Consider the following 25,728-nt stretch of genomic DNA (forward strand, 5'->3'; position numbering starts at 1 on the left):
CTAACCTCTCTCTCTCTCTCTCTCTCTCTCTCTCTCTCTCTCTCTCTCTCTCTCTCTCTCTCTCTCTCTCTCTCTCTCTCTTTTTAAACCCTTACCTCCCATCTTAGAATCAATACGGTGTATTGCTTCTAAGGCAGAAGAGTGATAAGGACTAGGCAATGATGGTTAAATGACTTGCCCAGGGTCACACAGTTAGGAAGTGTCTGAGGTTAGATTTGAACTTAGGACCTCCCATCTCTAGGCCTGGCTCTCAATCCACTAGGCCACCCAGTTGCCCTTCAGACCTAACTTCATCTATAAAATGGGAGGACTGGATAAGACGATCTCTTTAGTTTCTTATAACTTTAATATTCTGCTGTTTGGGGGTTCTCTCTTTAAACCTTTTCCACTAGACAACACATATTCAACTACAAATTTTAGATAGTTTACTCATAAATCTCTTCTCTCCAACTCCAAATTCCTTCTTTGCTGACACCACAGATATAGAACTGGAAAGATCAGAGGCCATTTATTTTGAATTTTTTAAAATATATTTTTATATATTTTATATATAAATATATACAATATATACAATATAAATAAAATATATAAATTTATATATTTTAAAAATCATTTTACATATGAAAAGAATACGGCTGCTGGGATATAAAATATATAAGTTTATATATTTAAAAAATCATTTTACATATGAAAAGAATACGGCCGCTGGGAACTGAGTTCAAGCCTTGTGTCTTCAATTGCCTCCTTAACATTTTCATTTGCAGATCACTATCACCTTGAGTTCGATATGTCCAAACTGAATTAACCTTTTTCCTCACAAAATGAGCCATTGTTCCTTCCTAATTTTCCATTTTCACTGAGTGCCATCATCCTCTCAGTCATGAAAGATCAAAATATAATTATGATATTTTGCTCATGCCTAACCTTAAGCAACAATAGCAACCAACTACCTAGTTTTGTCAGTTTTTTTTCTTGTTTTTCTCTTTTATATTCTGACTACCAAAATCTTAGTTCAGGCTCTTCTTATGTCAGTGTCTTCATACAAGCTCTAACTAACCATCCTAGCTCACCCTTCTCCTTATCTATATGACTTTGCTCCCCAAGCCCCCGCTATGATTAAACCAATCTCCTTATCCTCTATCCCACTTACCTCTATCACCACCCCATCTCTCCTTGCCTCTTCTTTCTCTAACTCTTCTCTCAAACCTTGTCCCATTCCCTCTTCATCAATCAGAGCCTTTCTGTTCTTCTGGGGCCAATCAGTGTTGTATCTCTGCCTTGAAGCTCTCTCTAACTACTCTATCCTACATGAACATTATTAAGAATGCAAAATAATTATTCATAGAACATCATCAGTTTAATATGACGCATAATAGAAAGTGTATTTCATGAAATTTTATTAATTATTGCTACGAATATAAAGAATAATAGCAATCTACATTCCTCTCTCTCTGACCTATAATTTTCCTATCACAGTTATTGTCTGTAAAATATCCCTGATTTTGCACTGAATCAGATGTTATTTAGTGATTTCAGGTGTTTTTTCCTTTGTTTGCTCATGAGACTTTAATATCTTTGTCAACTTCTTCCATATTTTTGTTAGTGCTAATAGAATGATGGGCATAGAGCAGGTGTTGGACAAATATTTGCTAAATTAAAAAAACATCCTCAGAGATGTTCATTGCATTCCTTTCACACATTTAGGGCACCTGCATCATAAAATTGAGAGGCAGGATGAATATTGCTGATGCCTCCAGGGGCCAAAAGAAAGTGCTGCAGAGGAAAGCTGTGTCTAGATTTTTCTACCTAACAGAGCAGCTGATAAATAATCACCTGACACTCTCTGTACAGTACAAAATTAATCCTCTATCTTAAAGTATAACATATTAGAATTGATGTATAGAATCCACACTTTATTTTTTATTTATTTATTTTTAAAATCCTTACCTTCCATCTTAGAATCAATACTCTGTATTGGTTCCAAGGCAGAAGAGCAGTAAGGGCTAGGCAATGGGGGTGAAGTGACTTGCCCAGGGTCACACAGCTGGGAAGTATCTAAGGTCAGATTGTCTCTGGGCCTGGCTCTCAATCCACTGAGCTACCCAGCTGCCCCTTAGAATACACACTTTAAACAGAATGTTTTGTATTTGTATCATCAGGCTCTCATACAGTACCTAGCACATAGAAGACAATAAATACTTGTGGACTGATTGTTCAACTGAGTGTTCCCATAGCTAGTTAAGAAATAGTCCTTATCTCTATCTTGATCTCTTGACTTGCTATAGGAGCATTCTGACTAAAACATGAAATCTATACTTCATTCCCTCAAAGATCAAAGATTTCATTAGGATGAATATTCCTCACTACAGATAATAGATAGTCCTTAAGAGTTATGATCAAAATATTTATTACCCTATGGCCAACCAGATCTTTGGCCTTGCCACTTGATGGCAAAACTATTTAGGCCAGTCCTGGGCTCACAATCAGTCATCAGTAAACAAATATTTATTAAATGCTTATTTTGTGCCAGGCACTATGCTAAGAGATGAGGATATAAAGAAAATGTTTCTTGTCTTCATGAGATCACACTCTAATGCAGGGGTCAGCAACGACTCTCCAGCCATATCTGGCTCCACCTCCCGACCTGCCAATTTGGGCAGAGCCCCAGGATGTGCCCCAGGGGGCCCTTCAGCCCCTGCCCCATATTCTAGCACCTTCTGCCTCCATCCTCCTCCTTCTGCAGGCGTTTATGGCTCTCATGGCCAAAAAGGTTGCCTACCGTTGCTCTAATGGGAGAAACAACATGCAAACAAATGGGAGATAATCTGAAAGGGGAAAGTGTTGGAAAGGAGAATGAATAGGAGTAGGAAAGAGCTTCTGCAGAAAGTGAGATTTGAATGTAGTCTTAAAATAATCTGTGTTATTCAGAAGGCCAAGATAATAATTAATCATCAGACCTATATTCAAAGCCTCTCCAGCTTGTTAGGACCTGTCAGACTACATACTAACACAGCTTTTTGGTAGTCTGGATTATCTCTATGCCATGAGGAAGTATTAGAGGAGGATGTTGATAGGTTTCTGTGAAATCTCTAAGCTCATAGTAGAGATCAGTCAAGTCTTTCATTTTATACATAAAGAAACTGAGGCTTAGAGAGATTAGTTGTATGGCTAGAACTCAATAATAAGAATTTCAAATTTCAATCATTAGTAATCTGTCCATCACTGAGCAACCAAATGATCATAGCTCTAGAGCTGGAAAGGACTTTAGTTATCATGTAATGCAAGCCCTTCATTTTAGAGAGCACTCAAGTGATTTGCCAAAATGTCACACATACAGTAAGCATTCCACTTGAATTCAGTTCCTCTGACTCTAGGTCCTAGACTTGTTTTTTTTTTCTCTTGTACTCTGATCACTGTACCTTTTTAGGAAATTCTGTGAAGCATCAGCATAGAGCAGCAATGGAATCTTATATTCTTCTCCTCTGGTGCTGCTAAATGTACTTAAACAAATTTCTAACATATATGACAGAAATCCGTTCCAATTCCATTGGTTAAAGGGGTCAGGGTAAAAGAAGCCATCTATTGGTTAATATGTAGTACTGGGATATAGAGTAATAAAGACCACAGGATCCTAAGTCATAAAATCTGGGTTTTAGTGCTATTGCTATTACTAGCAGTCTGGCAAAGATAAGGTCATTCAACCTCACTGATCGAAAAGATTCCTACTTTGTAAAATGAGAGGATTGGTTTAGAACATCTCTAGGGTAACCAGCCTCCAGATAGGGGCTAGATGAACATTTGTTGGATGTGTTATGGGGATTTCTTTCAGACATGAGTTGAACTAGATGGTCTCTGATGTCAAATTCCGCAATTCTGCTTTTCTGCTATTTTCGTCTCTATAATTTGTATATCTCCCTTTTACATCTCAAAACTTGTGCATATTTCATAACTAAAAGACTTAACAGACTCCTGTGATAGGGGGAAAACAATGAGTTTATGTGTACAATAATTGAACTTTTGGCAATGATCCAGAACAATTCTTAGGGACTTATGAGAAAGAGCGCTATCAACATTCAGAGGAAGAACTGCTTGATCACATGGGTCGATAGGGATATTATTGGGGATGTTGATGCTCAATGATAACCCTAGTGCAACTATCAATAATATGGAAATAGGTCTTGATCAAGGATATATGTAAAACCTAGTGGAATTGCGCATTGGCTACAGATTGGGGGGGTTGGGGGAGAGAGAAAGAACATGAATCTTGTAAAAATGGAAAAATATTCTAAATAAAAATAATAAATTCATAAAAAATAATTGAGCTTTTGTACAGGTTTATTCTGAAAGTTAATGATCTATTTGTTATGTGCCTTGATCAGAAGACTGCATTACCATATGAAGGTATTTATAAATATAAATTTAAACAATGCTACTGAAATGAGGATGGCTTCCACTTATTAAGAGAAAATCTATCTTAAGCATAGCCTTACTTGAATGCCCAATTTTTAGTTATATGTATGAGTATATAGTTACATAAGTGAGTTTTGCTTCTATTAACACAGCTTATTCTAAAAGTCTTAGTGCTGTTTTAGATATTAAAGTTTAAAACTGCACTGAATGTTTTGGGACACTGTATTTGTTATGTGCATCTATAAACACATACCTATGTATATATGTATATGTATGTATGTACCTTGAGTTATCAAAATAGTAGGATTACATTACTCTTTAGTGCTGCTAGGTTTAATTCTCTACCTGGCATGAACAATTGAAAGTAGTTTAAAGCTATTTGAAGGCTTCTGCTTCTTGTTTCTGGTAGGGGAAACATAGAGCAGTTGTGTGGAAGTTAGAGGGAAATGGACTGTAACTCAATATGAGGAAGACCTTCTCCATCTCCTTCTCTTCTGTCTAAGAATTGATACAAAGTGTTGGGTTCAAGGCAGAAGAACAATAAGGGCTAGGGAGTTGGGGTTAAGTGACTTGCCCAGGGTCACACAGCTAGGAAATGTGTGAGGCAAGATTTGAACCTAGGACTTCCCATCTCTAGACCTGACTCTCAATCCACTGAGCCACCCAGCTAGCCCTGAAAAGCTTCTCAAAAAATTAGAGATTCCCCAAGATCTTGTGAGAAGGTATTTTCCATCATGTGTCATTTAAACATAGATTATATTCAATTCGATAACAAGCACTCTAACAAGCACTGATCGATCATACTCTGTGTGCCTGACACTGTAACAAAGACAAAAATGAAATGGTGCTTGCCCTCAAGGAGTTTATATTCTGTGTGATGTCAACTTGCTAAGAATTTTATAGGGAATAGATTCTATAACTTACATAACAAGAAGCTTGAATTGCAATGCCTCTAAACCACAAAGATTGAATTGAAAAGACTATGGGCAGGGGGTGAGGGGAAGATTAAATTGGAGTCTGTAGTTCAGTTAATACTGGTAACTCCAGGAGCCACTAGGAGACAGGTTACACTCACACCTCAAGGTGCTACTGTTGGTGTTCTCAGGGCAAAAGGAGAACTTCCACCTTCATAGAAATTCATTAGCTTGATTGTAAATGTCAATCTTTTCTTCATCAGGAAATCTGGGTTGTGGGGTGGGGGTGGGGGCACAATATTTGAGTTGAAATTCAGGTCAGACCCTAGAACAGAGTAGCTGTTCACTATATGTTTGCTGCTGATTAAAATGACAAAATCAGGTGATCTGGAATCAAGTATTATAAAAAAATAAGACTGTAGCAATCTCTATTACTGAAAAAGTCTAGATTGAATTCTTTTCTCTGAAAAGTTTAGTGATATTGATTTTTCTGGTTGACATTAAACACAAATACGCAACCCATAAATAAAAAGACAAGTGACATTGCCCTGTGGCTGAAAGAAGAAATAGCTATTTTAATTTGCTGTTCTTTCTGTCTGAAAATCTGTCAGCTTTTTTCTTATGAAGTGTCTAGCTTGTCTGCTTGTATCATAAAGAAATAGAGTATGCGAATGTGATGCTAGGGCTTGTCATAGCAGGAAGTCCCACAAAAGGATTGTCTTTTTTTTTTAAAGTGTGCTTTAAACAATATGACCTATTTAATATTTTAAGATACAAAAGCTTCAAAGGACTTATTAGTGGCTAATAGATGTTCTAAGAGATTTTCAGAAGTAGTGAAACTGGACCACCCCTTATCTTTACCTCCTTCCATCCTTCACTTTCCCTTCCACTCCACAAATTAGCCTCTCCCTGAAATTTATTGCAAAATACTGGGTGGGGGAAAAGAATCAGAATACCTATTCTGACCAGCACACAGTTGTGCTGGCAGCACCTAGAGTTGAATCAAAAGAAAGAGTCTTGTCACCCTCACCTTGATAGAACTGTCTTTACTCGATAATTGCATTAATCCTGACAGCTTTTTGGTCTTGAGCAGTGAACTTTTGAAAAATCTGGTCTTAATAACAGATGTGGGTTTGTGGTTGAATAATTCCCCTTTCCAGGCACTAATGTGGTTGTTTTTTCTTGTATATGAAAACAAGACCAAGAAAAACACCGAAAAACAGAGTTTAGGGAACAGCCCTCATTGATATGATACAATTTAAAAATTTCAAGTAAAATTTTTCCAATTCACTCACTTTCCAGTCATGTTTGGCTCTTTGTGATCCCATTTAAAAGGTTTTCTTAGTGAAGATACTGTAAGGATTTGTCAATTTCTTCTCTAACTCATTTTATAGATGAGAAACTGAGGTAAAGAGGGGTAAGTGTCTGCCCAAAGTCACTCAGATTTGACCTCGGGAAGATGAGTCTTCCCAACTCCAGGCTCAACACTCTCCACTGTGTCTTTTTTCCTATGGATATTTCTATTTCCTTTGCCTGTAATATGAAGTGATTCAGTGCCTAGGTCAATGTTTTCACTGGCTAATGCATGGCTTTCCATAACTTCATCTTTTTGTTGTTGTTGTCGGCAGGGGAGTGGGGAGAGACTAATAATTCCTCATTTGATTATATCAATAAGGTGTTATTTCAGGGGAAAATAGGAGAGCCCATTTCTTTATTATAATTTTGAAGGGCCAGAAGGGTAAAACAAAAGATACTTCATATAAAGAATAGTACAAAAGTCTATTTTAATCCTGATAACAAGTAAAATCATAATAATTCATATTCATGTTATATAGTGCCTTAAAATTTCCCATTTCCCCCCTCACATTTGTAAAAACTGCAAATGTTAATATTACCATTTTACACATGAGAAAACTGAATCTTGGAGACATACAGCTAATAAGTGATAGAGTCAAGTCTCAAACTCAAATCTTTTGATCTAAAGAGATCTTTCTTCTATGCCACTGACATTCTCTGGTATATTCTGGAACCAACTTTATTGGTTCATAGGACTCAACTCTTAAATTTTCAATGTGAGCTTATACACTTCAGAAATTGGCAAAAGCTACAAATCAAGTCTTAATTTGTGTCATTGATTATCTCCAATTAAGAAAGTGATGAAGAAAAATAGTAATGAGGCAGATTAATCTTTAAAGTGCGTTGCACATACTTTTTTTTTTCTTGGAGTGCTAGTTGTTAAACATTTATCAGCACACTGTTGATCTTCACGTACCAGGGTCTGGAATAACCATGTGTAATGACACATTAGCAATCTAGGGCCTTTACTGTATATGGAGAATGTTACTAAGTAATAAATTTTTGTGAGTATATAGAAAATTAATCTTTAGAGGTGGCCATTTTCAGTAGCTTTCATCTATGATTTTTCAAAGACTTAGGGATACATTTAGGATAAATTGAGGGCAACTAGGTAGCATGGTGGATAGAGTGCCAAGTCTAGAGTCAGGCAGATCTGGATTCATATCTCACCTCAGATACTTCCTAGCGGTATGACCTTAGGCATCATTTAACCCCCCCCCCCCCAATTGCTTAGTGTAATGTTATTTGGCATTGCAATATGAAATCAGAATGATTGACAGTTGACAGTTTGGAACTTAGACTCAATCAAGCTTGCCATGAGCCAGCAAGGGCAAAAGTCAGTTGCTGGGAAGACTATAAATGGCAGGATTTTGAACCAAGAGGGTCTCAGTTTTGAGAATGGATTTTGGTGAGAGGTCTTGGTTGGGTTTGGGTAGGCCAATTCAACTTAGGATACCAGCAACCAGCTCTGATCACTACCATACTCTCAAATCCTTGTGACTCCAGACTGTATATCCTGACTACTTACTTACTCATCAAGAAGAAGCAATATCAATCACCATCAAACCTGATTCAGGTTAAAGCAACTTGGCTTTGCCAGGTTGGAATTTGGCAGGCAAAGCCACAGCAACTGTCTAACTTGAAACCCTGATTACCTTCAATTCTCATAGCATCTGATCATCTATAGCTTAAGCCAAGGATTTCCTTTACTCCTTCATCTTTCAATTCCCTGTTCCCTTCCCCTAAGTTTCTTATTATTAAATCTTAAACTCACTTAGGTGAACGTCATTCTTTACCTTAGTTAGTTAGTTATTCCTGTTGACTCCCTAGGAGCATAGGGCCGCAACCAAAGAATCAAGCAAAAGCTAAGGACTATGAAGGTCATTATAGCCCAAACCATTTTGATAAATTCCTTTTTTACAAGGTTCAGTTCCTTTGGACTTCACCAAAAACTGTTATAGGATAATGGGAGCACAGTCTTCCTCTGATGGTGTTAGGAGCAACTGAAGCTGAGTGAGTGTGGAAATCCCTAGGTATGACACTAAGTTGTGGTGGTGAACACTAAGGACCCCACAGGAATATTTGTGAAGAAACTATTACACCCAGCTTCAATATAACAGTGTCCCACGATAAGTGGTTAAGTGAAGAGGCTGTGGTTTAGATCACACAGCTCTTATGACTGCTTATCCTGGCTCCCAAAATGTGGATAAAACGCTGGTTGACTGCATCTTAAATTTGGTTGGAATAACCCCTCCTTCTTCAACTACCCAAGGACATGATTGTTAATACTTAAGGTAAAGAATGACATTCACCTAAGTGAGTTTAAGATTTAATAGTAAGAAACTTAGGGGAAGGGAACAGGGAATTGAAGGATGGAGGAGTAAAGGAAATCCTTGGCTTAAGCTATAGATGATCAGATGCTATGAGAATTGAAGGTAATCAGGGTTTCAAGTTAGACAGTTGCTGTGGCTTTGCTTGCCAAATTCCAACCTGGCAAAGCCAAGTTGCTTTAACCTGAATCAGGTTTGATGGTGATTGATATTGCTTCTTCTTGATGAGTAAGTAAGTAGTCAGGATATACAGTCTGGAGTCACAAGGATTTGAGAGTATGGTAGTGATCAGAGCTGGTTGCTGGTATCCTAAGTTGAATTGGCCTACCCAAACCCAACCAAGACCTCTCACCAAAATCCATTCTCAAAACTGAGACCCTCTTTGGTTCAAAATCCTGCCATTTATAGTCTTCCCAGCAACTGACTTTTGCCCTTGCTGGCTCATGGCAAGCTTGATTGAGTCTAAGTTACAAACTGTCAACTGTCAATCATTCTGATTTCATATTGCAATGCCAAATAACATTACACTAGCCCTTGACTTTGGTAACCAGAAATGGTTACAAGATAAAGTGGTATAAGAAAGATAAATCAGAGATACAATTAGAAACATCAAAGCTGTCCAACTTCCTTCATGTCTTGTATCTTGCTGTTAAAGTGAAAACAAAACAAAACAAAACAAAAAACCTCATACTAGTTGATAGTCCAGTGAAATGTAACAGTGCTTCAGGTTAGGGGGATCAATAAAGTGTACAATGTAATATATTGACAGCCTCACAAAAACATTTGTCTCATAGTTTAGATCAAGAGTAAGTCTATTTGATAAAAGACAGCATGGTTTAATAATAATACTGATAACACTGTTGGGAGATCTGGGTTTAATCCCCAGCTCTGCCACTTATTAGCTATGTGATCTTGGGCAAGTCACATTATTCTCAGCTTTTCATCTCCAAAATTGGGATAATGATTCTTTTATGCCCTCAAGTCCCTCTGGATAATAGGCTGGTATTATAAACTCTGTATAAGAAAGACAACATATTAGTACTACTGTTTATATGGTTTCCACTCTCCAATTCTTTCCCCCCACCAAAACAAACCACTCTTGTAAAAAGGAAGTAAAGGTAAGCAAAATAAACTAACACATGCATCCCTTTTTTTATGAGTGGGGAGATAGTTTACAAGATTAATTCTGGAGTCAGAATTGGTCTTTACATTGTTATGTATCTGTGTTCCTTAATGTCATTTTCTTTTGCACAATCATGGCCATTTTATATGTCCTCTTAGGTCTGCTTATTTTCCTGTACCAGTTCCTACAAGTCTTCCCAAGTTTCTCTGATCTCCTGATACCCATCATGTCTTATGACACAATTATCTTCTATCACATTCACATTAATTCATCATAATGCCTGGTAAATAATAGATGCTTAATAAATATTTGTTGACGGATTGATAGCATTCATATTCCACAATATTTTTAGCCGTTCTTTTGATTGTTAGGCACCCACTTTGTTCCTATTATTTTTCTGTATAACAAAAAGTACAGTTATAAATATTTTGAAATATATGGGACTTTTCTTTTTGTTATTTACCTCTTTGGGTTATATGCTCAATAGTGGTAATCATAGATCAAAACTTTTATAGTTTTCTCAGATACTTCCTAATTGTTATCTAGAATGCTTTTATAAATTTACAGCTCTGCCAGCAGTGTACTAATGTGCAAGTCTTCTCAAAATTGTTCTTGGATTAATGATTTATATTTCTTATATTTTTCTAATTTACTAGGTATAAAATGTATTAAATTGATTTTATTTGTATTTCTCTTATTGGAGGCTAGGTTATTGGCCTTGAAACCAGAAAGACCCAAGTTCAAGTCCCACCTCTAATACTTGCAGGCTCTATGACCCTAGACAAGTCACTTAACATTTTAGCTATAGTGGTTCTCTAAGACTATGAGTTGCAAAGAAAGTGCCTATCTGCATTGGTAGCAAGAGTTTTTTTATTTCCCTATATCAGTGAATTCACAAATCTAATCTCTATTCCTATTGATCCATACATTATTAATAATTAGGATCCTTTCCTACTACATAATTTTTGATGGTTCACGTTCTTCTGAAAATTTTTGTCTACATTTTTTGACATTTAGAGGCAGCTGGTAGTGTGGTGCACAGAACACTGAGTATAGTTTAAATTAGGTCTCAAAAACTTACTAGCTATATAACTCTGTGCAAGCCATTTAACTCTCACATTGCCTCAGTTTTCACAACTGTAAAATCAAGATAATAATAGCACCTACTTCCTGTCCATGGTTATTATAAAGCTCAAAAGAGATATTTAAAAAATATTTAGTACCTGATATTAGAGCCTGGCACATAGTAGGCACTTAATATATTTAATAATTCCTTGCCTTTCTTTCCCTATTGGGAAATGGCCACCATGTGATCTTTCCAAATTTTTACTGATGCTAAACTTTTAGCCTATTTGGAGTAAGAAGAAAATAAAGTTGAACTGGAATGACTGTTATCTAATTTTTCCCCCTATTTTTTCCCTTTCCAGACCAGGTAGAGCTTCACAAAGAACATCACTACCATTTTGGATGATTGCCCTTATTGCATTTGGAGTTCTGGCAATCTTGGGAGTTACAATTGGCCTTCTTGTTCATTTTCTAGCAGTTGGTCAGTATTGATGATATATTTATTATTTTTCCATTGCTGCAAACTCTCTTTTTCAACTAACTTGAAACATGAATGGTCATGAATGGCTCTTCTTCTTTCACAATGATTTCCTTAAGGGATATTAATTTTCTTCAAATTTATTTTATTTTAAAAAATTTAAAAGTTTATTTATTTATTTAATTAACTTAGAATATTTTTCCATGGTTATACAATTCAAGTTCTTTCCCTCTCTTCCTCCTACCCACTGCCTGTAGCCAACAAACAATTCCACTAGATTTTATATGTGTCATCGAATTTATTTTTTAAAGACTGTTGTATAAGCAGGCAATAGCAATGGGTATTTTTCATGCACTTACCATGTCCTAGTCACTATATTATATCCTGGAAAAACAAATATAAGCAAGAAGAAAGACGATCTCTGCCCTCAAAGAATTTACATTCTAACAGGGAAAGAAAACATATAAAAGAGAAGAGCAAGGGACAGCGGGGAGACAAATAGGAGGTATTTTTAATAGACAAATAATATCAGTGTTATTATAAAAATAATTATTTGCTTTTGATTAGCTTGAACCTTTAGGAAATTTTTCTTTACATCAAACATAAATCTTCCTCTCTGGAAGTTCCACCATTTGTTCCTGTCCACTAGGGTCAAACAATATAAAATCATGTTCTTCTAGATGATAGCCCTTCACATGTGTAAGAAATCTATTATATCCTTCCTAGGTCTTCTTTTCTTCAAGCTTTATATTCTCTTCTCCTTCAACTTATATGGCATCATCAACTGAACCTCACATATCCTGTCAAGGCCTTTCATCCTCCTTGTTGCTCCTCCCTGATTGATCTCTATATTATCAATGCCTTTGTTAAAACAAATCTCCCAGAACTACACACAATACTCCAAAAGTACCCTGAGCAGGGATTAGTAAAACAAAACTATCCGCTTCTCAGTCCTGGACAATGTGTTTCTCAATGCATGCTAAAATCATATTAACTTTTTTTTAAACTACTATCTTCCACTGTTGACTCATATTAAACAGTGCACTAAAACCTCCAATTCATTTTGAGATGAACTGATGTCTATGCATGTCTCCTCATTTGGATTTGAAATTGATATTTTGAGTCTAAGCATAAGAATTTAACTTTATTCTTACTTAAGTGCATCTTTATGCAATCAGTCTAGAATTCCTGTCAAGATTTTTAAAATATCCTGTTAGTTATCCAAACTACTGCCTTTCCCACCTTCCTTTTACATAGCATTTTATCAATTCCTTTATCCAAGTTAGTGATGAGAATGCTTAATGCTACAAGGTCAAATAAAAGCTCTTGGAATACTCCATTTGAGAGCTCCTTCTATATTAACCCCAACTCATTAATGATTACTGTTTTAGGCCAGTATTACAACCAGTTCCAAAATTACCTAACTACCTACTGTCATCATCAAGCACATTTCTTATTTTCCCCATAAGATATTATGGGAAGTGGCTTTGCTAAATTCCAGGCAAACTCTATAAACATTTCCCTGGATTAACTAGTCTACTAAGTGAGTTGAAAAGTGGAAACAAGGTTAATCTAGCATTATCCAATCCTGAAGTCATTTTAATTCTCTTTGATCATCACATTTTCTTTTCTTCTTCATGGAATTTAAATTTCTACAAATAAATTGTTTTTACATCAATTGTTTCTCAATGTATCCACATCTCCTTAGGCTAACTAATTCCTTTTAACACAATTTTTAAAAAAGGAAAGGAGTTCATTAGATTTCATTAGCATATCATTCTAGTCTGAAAGCATATGCAATGTCCCACACTCACAGTCTCCCTACCTCTGCAAAGAAAGGTAGGCAGTTCTGTTTCTCCTCTCTTCTTGGGGGTAGGCTTGGTCATTATATAATATTTGGCTTCATTTTTTGTTCTTCCATTTGTGTTGGGGCTATCGTTTTATTGGTTCTGCTTACTTGACTGCATCAGTTCATCTGTTTTCCCATCATTCTCTGAATTCTTCATATTCATTGATTTTTGTGGTTTAGAAATATTCCAATTCATCAAAGTACCATGCCTTGTTTAAACATTCCCAATTAGTGGGTATTTCTTTTGTTTCCAGTTCTTTGCTCCTATAAAGTGTGCTCCTACCAGTGTTTTCATGTGTATGGAATTTTTCTTTCCACCTTCAATTTACTTATGTCAGCAGCATCACTTCCTTTTCCAAATGATAAATAAATATTGATTCAGCAAATCAGTCTAGAGTTTTGGTCAGGAATCAAAGTCAAGCTACTTGAATCCTTATTTGCAGATCTCATAGTTGGGGACATTTTCCTTTCCTATTTTTGCACCATCATTGGCCTTCACTAGTTAAAGATCAATGAGAGTGACTTAACAGTTCTGCCAGGTCTTTCAGTCCTCTGGGATATATTTCATCTGGGCTTTGTAAAAGCCATCGAGAGCAGTTAAGCATCCTATTTATCTTAGATTTGACTCTAAATGACTGATTTTTGTATTTTTCTAATTCAAACATTATTCTTGGAGAGAAAATAGAATCAACATGAGAAAGACTTTGTTTTCCTAGCATAGTCTTTCCCACCCTGAACAAAGATATGAACTCTTCTTTGGTTTTCTACTTTTGCTTAGTATAGATTTTTAAAAAGACCCTTTGTGGTCCTTAAATTTCCTTACCAGCCTTAGATTGCCCTGAAATTTAGTCCTTGGGAAAGTATTCTGTCAGGAAAATAACACTTTTTTTTAACTCACCTTCCAACACCTGCCCTTATGTTCATCTTCTATTCATGTCCTTAAAAACCTAAATGGTTAATAAATTTCTTTATATCCACACAGGTCTCTTTAGGTACTTCCTCCCCTTCTTTCTTATTATATATTCATACTCATGGTTTCATAGATTTAGAGCTAGAAGAGATTTGAAAAGTTATCAAGTGCAATTCCATCCACATAATTTTTTTCAGAATTGTTTCCCTTTATTTCTCCAAAATTTTATTATTGGGGGCAGCTGGGTGGTTCAGTAGATTGAAAATCAAGTCCAGAAATAGGAGGTCCTAGGTTCAAATCTGGCCTCAGACACTTCCCAGTTATGTGATTCTGGGCAAGTCATTTAACCCCCATTGCCTAGCCCTTACCACTTGTGCCTTAGAATCACACAGTAGTGATTCTAAGATGGAAGTGGTAAGGGTTTAAAAAAATGTATTACCAGAACTTCTCCTTCCTGGGCTGCTTTCCTCTGTAGAATTCTAGACTGTGAATTTCTACTTATAGTTTCTGTGAACACTTTGATATCCATTCTCCTAAAATTTAGGCTACATGTCAGGCTATGCATGTTTCCATTACTTTTCTAACATAGATTATAAAATGAATGATCATCCTATTCCAATTCTTTAATTTCCACTCCCGTAATCATTTTCCCTTGTGGGCTAGAGGTAAATCCAGAATATGAGTTTTTCTAGTAATTTCCTCCATCTTTTAATGGATGAAATTATTATTAAGGCAGTCCAAAAATGTTTGCTGCTCTGCTTTTGAAAGAGAGTGAGAGAGCAAGAGAAAGAATCCAGTTTATACCTAGATAACTGAAATCTCCCATTACTACTATTTCATTTTTCCATGTCAGGCTTGCCACCTCTTTGCCTTATTTTCTTTATATCTATGTGGATTTTAATATATGCCAATTAGAGTTTTAATTATACTTTTCCTTCCATTGATCTTCTCCCCAATGTTCTCTCTAATGTTTTTTCTGGGCTGCTCTCTTCTCTCTTTGCTTATTCTTTTTTTTTTTTTAGAAGAGAACCAAATTTCATTCATGGGTACCATTCTATTACATTTCTGTGATGTCTGTGAGGGGAAATTTTTCTCCTTGTGATAGAATCTTTAAATCACTTTCCTTATTAACTATATTTTAGGCCTTATCATACATAGACCTTTATTGCTGCCTCCTTCTACATTTGTCTTTTGTGACTTCCTGCACACTCTTTGTACTTAGAGCTACTCTCTGTGGTACTTACCTTGGTGAAAAACATTGGCAGTTTTCTTCTTTCCTTTATTTATCAGCTTAAAGCTTTTTTTATAACCCTTATCTTTCATCTTGGAATCAATACCGTGTATTGGTTTTAAGGGAGAAGAGTGGTAAGGACTGGGCAATGGGGATTAAGTGATTTGCCCAGGACCACCCAGCTAGGTAATGTTATAAAGAAAGTGTCTTTGTCTACTATTATAGTTATTTTAGGGTATATTAATCAGGAAAGCTGTGCCTTGGATTCCCTTGATAGCTTGTACAGGGACACCCAAGTCCTGTCACTCAGCTGGATGTTATAATAACTGCCCCTTCTCCATAACAGCACCCAGGCAGGATCCCTAATGGTCAGATGGATGGGTAACCCTTTCAGGTCCCACCTGGGGTTGGATTGATTATTAATATAAAGCTCTATTAGCCTTGGATAACATTTTCATTTGACTGAGTTGCTCCCTCCCCAAGGGTTGTGATGTAATAATCACTCAGGAAGGTACTTAATAAACTTTATCTATAGATGTTAATAAGGAAAAGGAATAATCAGGAACAGATTGGGGATAGGAGACTCTGTCACTAATGGCTATGATCACTAATCCCTCAGGACTGTAGGCTGTTTCAGTAATGCTGGAGCTCTTGTTCTTTACCTCCTCTGGCTCAGCTTGGCCACGGTCAAACCAGAGAAAGCAATCTGCTTGGTTGATACAGATATTGATGATCCCTCTCAGCTTCTTATTGCTAGTTGTTATGTCAGTCCTACAGCCATCAGGAAGGTACCTCCCTTACCTCCCTCTGCTTCTTCTCCTTCCCTCTTCCTGGGTCCCACGAAGGCCTGGATACCTAAATATCTAATGATGGTTCAGATGCCTAAATATCTAGGGGGAATTCAGAGAGAATCAGAGGACCTATGGTCAGAGATCCACAGGTCAATGCTCCAAGATCAGAGATCAATGTCCAAAGCCAAGGGTCCTAGGCCAAGGGTCAAAGCCAAAGGTCCTTGTCAGATGGCTGTCAGGGTATTTATATCCTCTGGCCAACTGCTTTTCCTCTTGTCCTCATGGCCTCTGGGAATATTCTAATGTCTCCAACTGTCTTCACCTGTCAATCAAGGTGAGACTCACAACTCCCAGAGTTTGAATATGACAATAGTGTCTGAGGCCAGATTTGAACCTAGGACCTCCCATTTCTGGGCCTGGCTTTCAGTCCATTGAGTGACCCAGTTGTCCCTCTAAAGCATTTTTTGATGAACATTGCAAAATCTTTTTGAAGTCTGAATACTTACATATTCACCTACTTCCATGTCAGAGGTTTACTGGCCTTTCCTTATTCTTCACTGCCTGTCAGGTTTAACTCTCTAGGTGCTAGCCAAGGACCTGGTAATAGATTTTTGAAAATGAGTCTCTGGCTTCCCAAAACGATTCTTCTATGGACAGTTAGTGGAGGATAGATAAGCTCTAAATCTAAATCCTCACTGGAACTTTAAATCAGTCACATACACAATACATTTCCAAATCTTAATGAAAGTTGATTCCTTTTTTCTTTTAAAAGCAACAGTCTGGTAATGATTTAAAAGAAGAATGCTCAATTTGTTTTGTCTTCAAATAAGGTAATAAATATGGAATAGGTGTTCAGGTAAGGATTGGCCCCTTGGAAATGTTGTTTTTCTCAGCCTAGGAAGAACTGACATTCTGAGGGGTAATTTGGTCTCTACTTCTTCTGCTCCTTTGAAAACAAGCCTGCACTTCTGGTAATTCTCATTTTACATTTTGGTGAAGCCTAGCTTGGAGGGCAGAATATTTTCCAACTGGTCTACTTTTTTTTTACAATTAAATTATCTTGTAGACTTTGAAGTCATATAATTATGATTAATTATTAGAGAAACAGAGTACTGTAATGAAGAGTCATAGATATGGATTTGGAAAAGACTTGGGTTCAATTCCTATCTTGGACATTAGCAATGTCTCTTTGAGCCTCCACTTGCCTCATCTGTAAAATGAAGATAATAGTACTCATCCTATTTACCTCACAAGGGGAGAAAAGTGCTTGGTAAATGTCAAATAGAAACATAAACCTGCATTATAGTGCATTAATTAGCAGGAAATAATTTATGCTGCCTCAAGTGTGTTCCATTAGTTAAATTAGTTGTGGTAAAAGAATGGTCACACCTTGCTATTGCTGCAGTTATTCATCTGAAGTCAGTTTGAAAGAATGATTGGCTCTAGGAGGTTGTCGAGCAGCATCCTTGCTGTTTCGCTCTAGTCTGGGCGAATGCTGTAATAATGCCTGGCAGAAGTGAGAAGTGATAATTCCACCGACTACCGGCACACCCAAGGCATTGTTCCCAAATCCTGATTTTGAACTTGCTGTTCCAGGTTTGACAGAGAGATTAATCCTACACAAGGATCAGTTAGTTATTCACTCCTGATCCTTGAAGTGGTTTGGTTCAGCCCCTTCTGGATTGTGATTCATTCCACAAACCATCCCATAGAATAATAAAAACATATTTTCATGAATGCATCAACAAAGTGCTGAGAGAACATTGTGCAACTTTCCTAAGAACGAGGAATTAACATTTTGCTCCCAGTTATAGGAAGCTACTGTATATATTCCACAAAGAACGAATAACTCCTTAAATGTTTCCCGTCTGCTGCTCAAACATACCTCTGGGAATGAAGAGAAAGGAATATATTTAAGACATATGGAATAGAGATTCACAAAGCCTCGGGGACCGATTGGATATGGGGTGGTGAGAGAAAAGAGTTAAGGATGACTTCACTAGTTGAGGTCATGAACTTGAATGACTGGAAAGATGGTGGTTCCCTCAACACAAACACTAACATTAGGAGTAGGGTTGGATTTAGGGAGAGGAAAGATAATGAGTTCTGCTTTGGACATGGTTGTCCAGGTGGAGATATCAAAGAAGTAACTAGGGAAGTTGGTCTAGGAGAAATATAAGAAACATGTAGTTTTGGGAATAATTTGCACAGAGATAATAGTTGAGTCCTCAGGAGCCAGACAATTCTCTAAGAGAGTACAGAGAGAAGATAAGTAATAGGATATGTGAACACATGATTATAATAGAGAGTACGATATAATAATTTTAAAACTTAGATACTAAATGCTATGGAAGTTGGAAAAGCAGTGTAGATATTTGGGGCTAGGCCTAACCCAGGTCAGTCAAGTGATATGAGTTAAAGGGTTAAATTATTCATGGACGATAAAATGGAACAAAAAACTTTAAGGAAAAGAGATTTTAAAAATTAACTTGAAGAATACTAACAACAAAAATCTATGACCCTTTGGCTTCCACAGTCATCATGGCAACTAAACATACCATCTCAAAAAGGTATTTATTCCCTTGAGGGCAGCAGGAGCTGAGATAAAACTTCTGGTATGAATTCCTACTTGGCTAGTTTTTTAATGTCTCAGGAAGCAAGAGAGCCAATGGCTTTAAGATTAGCTCTACTCACATATTGCCGGGGCTGCAACCTGGCATGCTGACTTTGGGTAGAATCTATAAAGGGAGGGCAGAAGGAGAGAGAATTATTACCACAATGATGTGGTAGTATTAGGATTGGAGTCAGGAGAGGTCTGGATGCAAATTTTGTTTTTCTTCACTGAGTAAACTTCTGAGTTTCTAACCAAGAGTAAGTCACTGCATTTCTCAGAGTTATACTTACAGAGTTTTTAAGGGGATAAAATGAAATAACGCATATAAACATTTTATAAATGCAAAGGTGTTATATAAGTGCTAACCTTTGTTATTCACACTCACAAAATCTCAGAATTGTGAAGGGATTTTAGATCTTCATCTCATCTCTGAAGAAAAATTCTCTCTTTAACACATCCAACAAATAATCATTCATTTTTCCATCACAGACCTTCAGTGAGGGAGAACCATCTACCTCTTGCTATGGCTCATTCATTCTACTTTTGGATACCTCTAATCATTAGAAACTTTTTCTTTACTTCAAATCTAAATTTGTCTCTTCAATTTGTACATATTGGTCCTAATTTTTCCCCTTGAGGAGACATAGAATAAGTAAACTATCATTTACATGACAGTCTTTCAATAGTGCTTCTGTCTAAACCCTAAGGTTTTCTAGGTCTCATTCTAATTATCTTCTGGTTCTTTCTATCTATTTTCATGTGGTATGGTTTTAAAAGACCATTTCCATTTTAATTGTCATGCTCTGGGCATTTTTAACCTAATCAATATTCTCTCTAAACTGTGGTGCCATGAATTGAACACAATACATATGATCTCTCCAAAGCAGAGTGCAATAGGATTATTACTCCTCTAGTCCTGCTAAGTACACCTTTATCTAAGGCATCCCAAGATCATAAAAGCATTTTTTTGGCTACTATATCACATTACTTAAAGACAGCATCATGTATTAGCTATCATGTTGTAATTGGAATAAGAAAAACCTGGGTTCAAATTCTGTCTCTAACTTTTATTAATTGCATGAACACAGGTAAGTCATTAAATCATCTCCGAGGCTCAGATGATTCTCAAATATTGACTTTTACACTATTGACTCATATTGAATGGGTAGTTCATTAAACTTCCATATTATATTTGAGAACCTCATTTTCTGAGCCCACTTGTAAAACTTTACATTTCTTTAACTAATACAAACTATTACATTTCTCTAGTGTCCCAAATCTGCATCCCCTTCCCCCCTCCCCCCACCAAAGTCTCAGACTTCGCTTTAGGGGAAGTAGTGAAAATACCACTCTTTCCTCTAAGGTCTTCAGTTCATTGGCTGAGATGACACAATCTTCAGCAATCCCTAAATTTCTTCTTCTGATGTTATTTCTGCACATACAAATCACAAGACATGTCTACTAATCATTACATTTTTCAAGTCTTAGGAGGACCTTCTTATAGATTAGGTACATCCCTAAAAACTAACCTGACTTTTTCCTCAATCAAACAAATACATTTCAATCAAACTATACTATATTTTTATATAACACTCAGCAGGAAGTTACTAATGTTTACTACTTGTATTCTCTTCTTGATATTTCTTAAGTAATCTTTCACTTTGTCATTCACCTGTGAACTTTATATCATCTTTCTCTGAAAGATAAACAGTTGCTTCTCCTTAGAGGAGCCAACTCCTTTCTCTTAGAAAAGAACGTCTGGTCTGTTCCTTAGTTCTATGAGATCAGTGGTCCCTCTGTCCTTTTTCTTTTGTATACTCTTTCACCCTCCCTCAATCTACTAACATAGTTCTGAATCCTCCTCTGTCTCTTAATGCTTTCTTCTTTTTTACACATTGAAGTCAGTTTTAAATTAATTTTGATGTCTTTTGTGTCTGGTCTGTTCCTTAGTTCTATGAGATCAGTGGTCCCTCTGTCCTTTTTCTTTTGTATACCCTTTCACCCTTGCTCAACCTACTAACACAGTTCTGAATCCTCCTCTGTCTCTTAATTCTTTCTTCTTTTTTACACATTGAAGTCAGTTTTAAATTAATTTTGATGTCTTTTGATTTTGTATCACCTTCTTTTCCAATAAAAATCTCCCCCTCTTCCTTTTGCAGAGACTTGTGATAGAAAAGAAAAACAATTAAGCAAAACTCACCAACCTATCAATTAATCCCTATAATATATGCAATGTTCTACACCTCTGCAAAGAAGGAAGATTCATTTTCTCATCTCTGAAACTTTGTCATCATAATTACACATCATTCAATTTAAGGTTTTGTTATTATTCTTGTGTTCATTTGCACATTATTTCCCCAGTTTTGTTTAGATTGGTATCATCTGTCTTCATGTGCTTCTCTGCCTTTTTCACATTTATCTTTTCTTAATGCATATTCTCTATTCCATTATATTCTCACATATGACAATTTGTTTGGCCATTCCTTAATGGATGAGAAAATATTTTATGTCCTGTTGGCATCTTCCCCATATTTTATTCACTTATTTTTTTAAATCTTTGTTCTGTCTTAGAGTCAATACTGCAAAAGAGCAGTAAGGGCTCAGCAATGGTGATTAAGTGACTTGCCCAGGGTCACACAGCTAGAAAGTATCTGAAGCCAGATTCAAATCCAGGACCTCCCATCATTAGACCTTGCTCGCAATCTACTGAGCCACCAAGCTGCTTCTTTCTTCCATTTATTTTTAAAGAATAATTGATTTTTCCTTGATAATCTGGAGAATAGAGAAATATTCCTTAAGTCTCTTAACTTTTCTTCTATCAGAAGGTACCCATATATTTTGAATATATAGGCAACAAGCACTTGGTCATGACAGAAATACATTATATTGGTCATTGAAAAATTCTTCCTGCTAGAAATGGGATTTGAGTTTTTGCCATTCTTATTAGTGGCATTTCTGGAAAGCTGCTGTGTTCAGTTGCTTTTGGGGGAGACTGTTGTTCTCATTGTTGACTGCCCCACCTGGCTCTCTCTTTCAGGCACAGTAGATACTCAATATTAGTTGCTTGTTTCTAGTAGAAAATCTGGTCTAAGGTATGTATCATTTCTGCAAAATACAGATAACAATAACATCTTGTTGTGAGGATCAGATGGACTAACATATATAAAACACTTTGAAAGGGGGCAGCTGGATGGCTCAGGGGATTGAGAACCAGGCCTAGAGACTGGAAGTCCTGGGTTCAAATCTGGCCTCAGACACTTCCTAGCTGCATGACCCTGGGCAAGTCACTTAATCCCCATTGCCTAGTCCTTACCTTTCTTCTGTCTTGGAACCAATACATAGTTTTGATTCTAAGACAGAAGGTAGGGGATTAAAAAAACCACTTTGAAAGTCTTAACGTATTATATAAATGGAGGTTTTTTTAAAAAATAAAAATGAACAACTACACCCTTTAATCTTTACCCAATTTACCCTTGTTAGATTTCCCATTTGGTATAATGAATTCTGTCAGGAGATGAGTCATCTGTTTTTATTTGTTTATCTCCAATATTAAGTGAGTCAATAGGCATTTACGAAGTGCTTACAACTTGCCAGACATTGTGCTAAGTGCTGGGAATACAAATATAAGCAGAAAGAAAGACAATCCCCACCCACAAAGAGCTGATATTGTCATGGTGGAAAACATTACATGACAGGAAATCAAAAAGGGGGAGAAAGTTTCGTGAGCAGCCTGGACAGGAAGGCAGGGAGGGTTGTTCTAGATACCTTCCTTAAATGAAAATTCTAGCAGGAACCATACAATCAGAGGGAGAGGCCATAGGGGCTGAGGGTACTTCCACTACGACCATTCCAGGAAGAAGAGGTTTCTAGAACATGGACCATCTACTAAATCGATTATGTGTTGAATATCTTGTTTTGTTTTGTTTTTTCTTGGAGGGATTATGGTCTTGGGATTCTCTTCCAGTTATGTAGTTCCATTATCATTTCTTTTTCTCATAGAAAAGAATACCTACTACTATCAAGGAAATTTTAAAATTAAAGGTGATTCATTCAACAGCACTTATGGAAAAGAGACTTCAGAAGAAAATACGGCTCTGAGCAAAATGATTGAGAAACAGGTAAGTCAGGGTTTGTCTGTATTCACTTTATTATAAATTCTCATGAAATATGAATATAATACTGCAGGTGACTCATTAACTCATTTTTTCCCATTAATAGATGGTTGATGCCTTTCAAAAGTCTAACATCCACAATCGATATGTCAACTCTCAAGTTATCAAGCTAACGTAAGTCAAGTTTTATTCAGGAACAAATAGCCTGAAAAGTAATTAACTTCATCATACAAGTCCTTGTATCACAGATTCTTTCTGTAGGAAAACAAAATTATCTAAATTTGACAATTAATATTCAAAAATTGGCTAATGTCTGGGATTAACTTAAGTGTCTAATATTCAGGGTAAACACCCCCAGCCCCAATAAGAATAGGCTTCTTATGAGTGCAAATGGTTTAATGTTCCATTGCTCAGCTGCCAAATGGCTTGTCCAATAATACATATTATTAAATAGGTGTCCACAACATAATTGATAACTTTCTGATCTTTTATTTTGATACTATCTTGTTCATTTCAAAGAAGACCAATGTAGTGGGGATGGTCTTAGCCTCTTTGATATCTCATCAAGCTACAGGTGCTACACAGAACAAATTGTTTTCATCTGCCTATTCTGCCAGAGGGAAGTCTTCACATATTTGGGGGAGATAACTCCCTAAGTCAGTAATGGGTCTGAGGCCTGGTCTAGCTCATGTGTTGAGATGGTTTTACTGGGATTTGACCACAGTGCTATAGCTTCTTTTTTTAATGTTTTTTTTCTGTTTAATTTTTTAAAATTTAAAATATTTTTCCATGGTTACATGATTCATGTTCTTTATTCTCTCCCCAAACACCTCCCCCCATAGCCAACACACAAATCCACTGGGTTTTACATGTGTCATTGATCAAGACCTATTTCCATATTATTGATAGTTGCACTAGGGTGATTGTTTAGCATCTCCATCGCAAATAATATCTCCATCAACCCATGCGTTCAAGCAGTTGTTTTTCCTCTGTGTTTTTGCTCCCACAGTTCTTCCTCTGAATGTGGATAGTGTTCTTTCTCATAAGTCCTTCAGAATTGTTCTGGATTTTGGATCATTGCTGCATGCTATAGCTTCTTGAAGGCACAATTAGGAGCTGGTGACAGGTAGACACCAAAGGTGGATGAGCACCTCTGAAAAGGGCTCAGCAAGCCCTTATACTAGAGGTGCTAGTATTCCTTGCACACCCTATACACAGCAATATTGGGGAAATATTGTGTCAGAGGCTAGAGAACCCAGAACATCTGGGTTCACATTCTCCCTCAGACCCTAGCTGTATGTTCCTAGGAAAGTAATTTAACTTCTTCACTACAGTTTCCTTATAGGTGAAATGAGGATAATGACAGTACCAATCCTTATAAGTTTTTTTGAGGACTAAATGAAATATTTGTAAAGGACTTTGGAAACCTTAAAATGCCATAAATACCAATTGTTAAATTATTTGATATCAATTGACTTTTAATTATTCATGCTCTTTTTCTCCTTTGAATATATGAGAGTTCTAATTCAGCACCTTTTAGAGATTCTATAACTTCCATTCATCAGGATTGTTATAGAATAGAAGGGGAGAATATCTACATTTTCAAATGCTGTGTACTTTTTGTTAGAAAGGAAAAAAATGCTGGTCTGGCCTGACTGCCAGAAAGACTTGCTTTTATTTCCTACTTCTGACATATACTGACTTCATAAACCTGGGCAAGTCTCTTTAACTTCTAATTGCCTCAGTTTCTTCAACTTTAAAGAATAGATAATAATAGATTATTGTGAGGGTTAGACAAGATAACATTTGTAAATATGCTTAGTACAGTGTCTGGTACATGACAGGTGGTATGTAAACACTCCCTTCCTTCCCTTCTAAAAGTACAGAGAGGATACTTGCATAGAAGATACTGACTTTAATTTTTAGATGGTGTTCTTTTTTTTGTTGTTGTTTTGTTTTTCTGGTCTTATGAACAACTTGGACAGTCTGGTGAAACCCAAAGATTATTTTTTAGAATATTTAAAAATGAAATTAAAACAAAATACATGGGATTAAAAAGAAGCTAATTAATTTGAAATAAAGTTATCTATCTCTATGTATATGTATGTATTTTTGTAATACATTTAGACTCTAGAATAAGAATTCTTAGTGGAGGAATTTTTCATACCCAGGAATTCCTGGATTCACATAGAACTCATATTAGTGAAATCACAGGTCTAGTTGTATTCACCTAGGACAGTGTCTGGCCATAGTAGAAACTTAAGAAATCTTGGTGACCACCTGTTGGTTCTCTCTATTCCAATGAAACAAAAAGCTATTTAGCCTCCTTCCTCTATAGAGCTCCAAGTGATTGTCAGCAGAGCCTTTTAAATTACACAAATATCCACCAACTGCCTACTATGTACAAGGAATTGTGCTAGGTGATGGGCACCCAAAGGAATTAATCTTTGCCCCCATTCAGCTTAATTTCTATAGGATTTAGATTCTGTATGCTATCAGATAATGCTGTGACCCTCTGTCACCACACCACTTGCATTCTTCCCTG

The 25,728-nt window shown here is 36.4% G+C and overlaps 1 protein-coding gene across 1 annotated transcript in view; it reads left to right on the forward strand.

Moving 5' to 3' along the window:
• Positions 1 to 1,734: 1,734 nt before the first annotated feature.
• The window catches only part of LOC123252380 (transmembrane protease serine 11B-like protein), a 38,541-nt gene continuing 14,547 nt past the window's right edge, over positions 1,735 to 25,728 (forward strand). Inside the window, exons 1-4 of the mRNA XM_044681717.1 lie at positions 1,735 to 1,850; positions 11,561 to 11,679; positions 23,071 to 23,189; positions 23,290 to 23,357. Of these exons, the coding sequence (XP_044537652.1) occupies positions 1,735 to 1,850; positions 11,561 to 11,679; positions 23,071 to 23,189; positions 23,290 to 23,357 (422 nt within the window). The remainder of the gene's footprint in view (positions 1,851 to 11,560; positions 11,680 to 23,070; positions 23,190 to 23,289; positions 23,358 to 25,728) is intronic.

The sequence above is a fragment of the Gracilinanus agilis genome, chromosome 6, assembly GCF_016433145.1.
Source record: "Gracilinanus agilis isolate LMUSP501 chromosome 6, AgileGrace, whole genome shotgun sequence".
NCBI classification, from domain to species: domain Eukaryota; kingdom Metazoa; phylum Chordata; class Mammalia; order Didelphimorphia; family Didelphidae; genus Gracilinanus; species Gracilinanus agilis.